At 43.1% G+C, this 6,000-nt stretch overlaps 1 protein-coding gene across 1 annotated transcript in view; it reads right to left on the bottom strand.

Annotated features, from left to right (window-relative positions):
• Positions 1-6,000, bottom strand: part of TENM4 (teneurin transmembrane protein 4) — a 1,230,300-nt gene that overhangs the window by 119,751 nt on the left and 1,104,549 nt on the right. Inside the window, 2 exon segments of the mRNA XM_075592607.1 lie at positions 808-1,008; positions 4,384-4,578. Coding sequence (XP_075448722.1) covers positions 808-1,008; positions 4,384-4,578 — 396 coding nt within the window.

Here is a 6,000-nt window from a genome sequence, read left to right as displayed (position 1 = left end):
CAAAGGTGTATTTAAGAAGGAGAGACGGTTCTGGAAGGTTAGGTTCCAGGAGGACATTAGGAGAGGAGCCTCAGGAACACTAGACACTCCTGTTCTTAAAGTAATAGAATATACCAGGCTCCCCTACTTTATTTTCTAGACAGGGACAGTAACCTTGTCAATTAGGATCCCTAGAGAAAACCTAGGGAGTCCAAGAGAAGTGCTAAGTATGAAACGGCATGCATCAGAAGGGGCTCAGTAATGAGGAGTCCAGGATGCCAGCAAATTGGCTCTAATGGAGCCGCGGATATCCATATACATTCCTCGCAGGCTGAAGTGAAAGTGGCAATAACCATAACGGCTAAACGTATTGGGTTACGTATACAGGACTTGCTAGGATCCCCAATGGGCCTAATATTTCGAAACTAATGAGGAAAGAGGTTCCACGATTACAGTAAAGGAACAAGCTATGTACCTTCATTCAAGTGTTAAGCCAGGGCACTGATCGAAGAACAGTATTCATCTAAGTCTAATGTAAAATACAGTGCAACGTGTTAATATAGGAATGAAAGGTCTCTGGTCCTTGGGGACACAAATAAATGACAGTGCTATGAAAGCCATATAAACACCACCCCGATTTAACCTCCATAAGAAGCCAGGCAAGGAGGGTTACATATATAATTTGTACATTTGAATGTTCGAGTTTAGAGCAGATTCATTAACCTTTCTAGAGCTAGAGGGGTCTGCAATGGATTTAAGGCTCCCCATGGCACTAAAGGGGTTAAACGCTTTGCAACACAAAAGTGGACGGTTGGAAGCTGCAGTTACCTATAGAGCAGTCATGTCCAGTCCAATTGGGGTCACAGGTACAGACGCCAGTCTCAGCCTGGAAGGTCCCATGTCCGGAGCACTGGTCTAAGCAGGTCGCTCTTGGATTCTCACAGCTTGTACCACCCCAGCCAACTGCACAGTGACACTCTCCTCGCACGCACACTCCCCGTCCAGAGCACGTGGGATCCATGCAGTCCACTGAAAACGACATGGGAAATACAGTGAGATATGTTCATTAGTAGCTCCCGAGTCTCTTTACAGTAAAGTCACTCTACTCTTTATTACTTTCTATTCAGTCCTTCTCGGCTATTCATACACTGGCGACACACTTTATTCGAGCTCGGCTAGTCCCACGAATTCGGGTATACCCGGGTGTATTGAGGTTTGTGACTGTTTTCTGCCCGAGTGCATTGAGGTATTTTCCAGGCAGGGATTGAAGCATTTTATTCCCGCTGGCTGCAATACTGCACAGTACATATATATATATATATACTGCATTACAATTCATGAATTTATGCCATCTGGTAGACACGCGAAGCATTGCAGCCTATTAAATCCTAATCATTATCATTTAACAGATCAGCCGCCCGTCAGCCAGGCATGAACCCAGGCTGGGAAGGCAAACGCAACGGGGCTTGTCAGAGGTGAAGAGCGGCGCATTCCAGGTATCTGCCAGGTACATACTGGGTATTTGCTCGAATAAAGTGTGTCGGTGCAGTAGTAATAACCGAATGGATTTTAATGGGAGGCTGTACAAGAAGCTCCCAAATTGTGCCCTCAGGGGCAGACCAGAACAAAATGTTTGTGTTTGTGCCTGTGCTTTTTGTAGTAGGAATAGAGATCGGGGCACTGGTCAAACTAACACGTGGTACCTGCCACGGACACTGTAAACCACCGTTGTGGTGTATATCAAGAATAAACACAAGTAATACAGGCAACTCCAGTGAGATTTGGAAAAAAAATGGGATGTAACTTTATTTAAAGGACTGACGTTTTCGGTCCTCGCACGGACCCTTTGTTGATCCTTTGATCTTAGAAAAAGGTTACATTAAAGCGGAGTGCCTGTATTACTTTTATAATAAGACATATTATTTTTGTAGGACATTTATTTATCAAACCTTCTTTTGATTTACAATGTCTATAATTTTCTTTTTTTTTTACACCGAAGGTAAATCAGCAAAGTTTGCAATAATAGCCAGAGATCTCTGATGCGAAGAACAAGAAGCACAGAATGTGAGCCACTCCAGTACAGTACACCATGCGCATTGCCAAAACTCCGCCAATAACCACTGCCGGATCCACACAGGTTAACCGGAGTAAAACGCATCTTGCTCTATTGATGGTAAGAGTTCCAGGATGAGGCCTCTCTCCTCACTTCAAAAAGTACATTTGCATAACCCCGTATTTTATGTGTACAACTCATTTTGTATTACCTTGATCTTTAAAAATCATAGCAAATAATAATAATAATAGCATGTTCATGTATAGCGAGCTAGCTTTACGTAGTGCTTTATAGAGACATTTTGCAGGCACAGGTCCCTGCCCCATGGAGCTTACAAGCTATGTTTTTGGTGCCTGAGGCACAGGGAGATAAAGTGACTTGCCCAAGGATAAAGTTACTTGCCCAAGGTCACAAGGAGCTGACACTGGGAATTGAACCAGGTTTCCCTGCTTCAATCTCAGCGCCAGTCAGTGCCTTTACTCACTGAGCCATTACTTATCCCTATATATTATAAATATATTAGTTTATTCCTATAATAGACCATAACAGCCAAAATAGCGTTACTGTTAGAGAAGTTGCAAAGAGTCACTGCACCATTAACTTTGCTGCCGAAGGGGTCACCTAGTATTAAAGGGGTTAACGTAGTGACCCCCAAATATATTACTCTTTATGACCTACTATTGGGTGTCATCACCTCTGGGTGCGTCCACAGCCGCTGTAGTTGTTTAGAACTAATAGGGTTGAAAGGGGAGTGAGGTGCAGGCTAAGAGCATCCTGTGCTCACAGCAGATGGGTTGAACAAAGCAAGCCAAGATCATCAACCAGCTGACAAACAGCTACTGGTCTGCAATTAATCATCTGCTCTGAAGGTCGATGGGGAGGAAAGGAGACAGATTTTTAAAAGGGTCTCCATCACGGACCTTTCTGCTGCCTCAGCTCCGGATGAGAAAAGGGGAATGTGCATGTCAGACCTCCCCATTTATCATAATCCTATGGCTATTTTTCATGTTGAAATGAGCTCCTTTCAAAAGTGGTCACACACAATAGTTACTTTAATCTCCATCTCGCTGGCCTGAGCTGGGCTCCTTTTTTTTTGTTTTTTTTTTGGGGGTAAGGCTCTGGGACAGGATTACGCGTTTTACTTTCCTATTCTTCCTTGGTGGGTTAGTGGACCATAGTTAATATCGGAGAGAATATTGAAGAATGGGCTCTCGAAATGAAACTTCTGCACAGTAGGAGAGTCTGGGTGACACATTACATAAAGAAAAGTGCCTACACATCCCTAACGGCGCATATTCGACTCGCAATAAAATGAAGACGTTCTCGTCTCCAGTTTTAATGCCATCAACAAAAACAGGGCTATGTATCAAGAGACTTTCTCTAGACGAACTCCATGCGCATCCCATTTAAAGTCAACGTAAAGTTTGTACCCGTGTTAATTTAGAAACTTGTTAATCCTGTTTCATTACACACACACACACCCTTAAGCAGAAACGTTTGAGCCTGATCAGACGTAACGGAGTTGTGTGACTGCAAAGCCCCTGTGCAGCTTGTGTTGGGTGACGTTGGAAATTCATGGACTCGTTGAGAATTGACTCTCCGATGAACACTATATAACAATCTATAGCATGAGGCAGTATCTCACATGGCAGAAATTCCTAGCGCAACAATGGAGGAGCTTTGCAGAAGTTTAACTGCTTGAGCATCACAGCTGAAGATGTAGAAAACAAAAATAAACTCTGTGGTTATTTATCAAACGATAGGAAAAGCTCTCGGCAACACACATCATTAGTGCGAAAATGTGTTTTTCTTTGTCATGCTCAATTTCATTTCTCACATGCAGTTGTCTGTACTATGTGACACTGGGCTGGAGGCTTATTTCATTATATGCAAATGGAACAAAATAGGTGCGGTTTATGCAGATTTGATCCTGTATGTGAAAATTAAATAAAGCTACTATATAGTAAATACAGCACATCTTTAAATGTTTGGTTTTTTTAGCCCGTGTTTGCACAGGTTTCTGTGATTCCTGCTGAGATGGAAGATAAAACCTGCAACTTACAAGTTACAAAATGAGTAAGGACACATATGAGGCAGGTCCACAAACCAGCTTCCACTGCAGCAAAGGATTCTGGTTAATGACATGCAAATAGGCAGTGTGTGTGTGTGTGTGTGTGTGTGTGTGTGTGTGTGTGTGTGTGTGTGTGTGTGTGTGTGTGTGTGTGTGTGTGTGTGTGTGTGTGTGTGTGTATATATGTACACACACACACACACACACAATACTAAACTATAACTGCATTATTGTTTTGACAGTGGCACTAGTAATTGGCTTCATGGTTGGTTCACGTTACCTTCCTCACAGTTCTCTCCCTTGTACCCAGGGTTGCAAATGCAGGTGCCCATTATACAGGTGCCGTGGTTACTGCAAGTCACATCAATGCATTGGCTTGTGGGCACGTCACATTCTGCCCCTTTCCAGCCGCTGTGACATAGGCACCGTCCTTTCATGTACTGCCCGTTCCCACTGCACAAAACTGGGCACGACGCTGTGGGATTAGATAAAACAAATGTGAGCCTTTAACCATTGTGGTGGCACAGGAGCTAGTAATGTGTTACACAGAAAGTATTACCTGCTGCTCAGAGCAAAAAGTACCTGGCTTTATAAGCTTTATAAGCAGTTACTGATCTCTATAGAAAATCAGCTGGTCCCCCGTTGCCGTTCTTTGAAAGCGCGGTACCTCGTAGGATTCAAGTGAACTAAGGGCACTGGCATGTTTATTCTTACATTGAGCTGGATTTAATCAGACTAACTATTTTAAAATATTTATTTCACTTAACATTTCCATGGTAAGCAAATGCTATGGAGGGATTTCACAATCTTTAACTAATGTATTTGAGTGATTAGACTGTTTGACATTCATCAAAACTGTTAGCTTGTCTCTGTTCCTCTGTCTGCAAACTTATATAGATAGATAGGTAGATAGGTAGATAGATAGATAGATAGATAGATAGATAGATAGATAGATAGATAGATAGATAGATAGATAGGATATATAGATATATATATATCTAACACACAGAGTGGTGTCGCTCACACTACAAAAAATAAACGGTAACAAAAACCAGTCTGAATACAAAATTATAAAACAAATAATCTGTTAACTGGTGGTGCTAGGGAATAAAGTAATATGTAAACACACAAAGAACAAACAGAATCCCTATAATAGCACTCAGATAATAACCGTAAATAACCGAACAAATAAATTAATGTAAAGACTCAGAGACTCAGATCATGCACATCTATGTCGCTACACTCTGCAAAAACATTACTTCCCTATAGCAGTGATTACCAACAGGGGGTTCAGGAAGCCCTAGGTGTTTGTTTCCCAAAAATATGTAATGGTGGTAGTAGGGTTTCTGCGCCTGTGTAGTGACTGTGCACTTAGTAAGGCCCCAAACTGCACCTTAGTGGGTGGTATATCTGTCAATTACAGCAGGAGCTTCCAAAGTCACTGCCCACAATGCTTTGCATCCACAGCAGCAAGGCATTGTGGGGCATGACTTTGAAAGCTCCTGCAGTGAGTGACAGCTATACCCCCCATGCTGTCTGCACACACGGAGGTGCAGTTCGGGGCCTTATTAAGTGTGTGTTTCCCCCACGTAGGGCTGCCAGGTGTCCGGTTTTGAACCAAACTGTCCTGTATTTGGACACACTGTCCAGTGAAAAATGAGAGGTAATGCCAGACATGTATGTGTATACCGGTATTACCTCCCTGGACATAGGGACCTGACCGGCTTGGGGGGGGGACGCGAGATTTCAGTGAGCAGAGAGAGAGCTGGGCTCTTGCTAGGGGGCTCGGCAGCTTCCTCCATCCTGATTGGCTGCTCCTGTCTAATGCAGCCAATCAGGAGGCGGTGTCAGGAACCTGGGGGCCAAGTCAGTCATTTGTTTCTTAATTAAAGATATT

This window comes from Ascaphus truei, chromosome 3 (assembly GCF_040206685.1).
Source record: "Ascaphus truei isolate aAscTru1 chromosome 3, aAscTru1.hap1, whole genome shotgun sequence".
In the NCBI taxonomy this organism is placed as follows: Eukaryota; Metazoa; Chordata; class Amphibia; order Anura; family Ascaphidae; genus Ascaphus; species Ascaphus truei.
The sequence above is the reverse complement of the archived record's forward strand: the minus strand, read 5'-3'. Positions and strand labels throughout refer to the sequence as shown.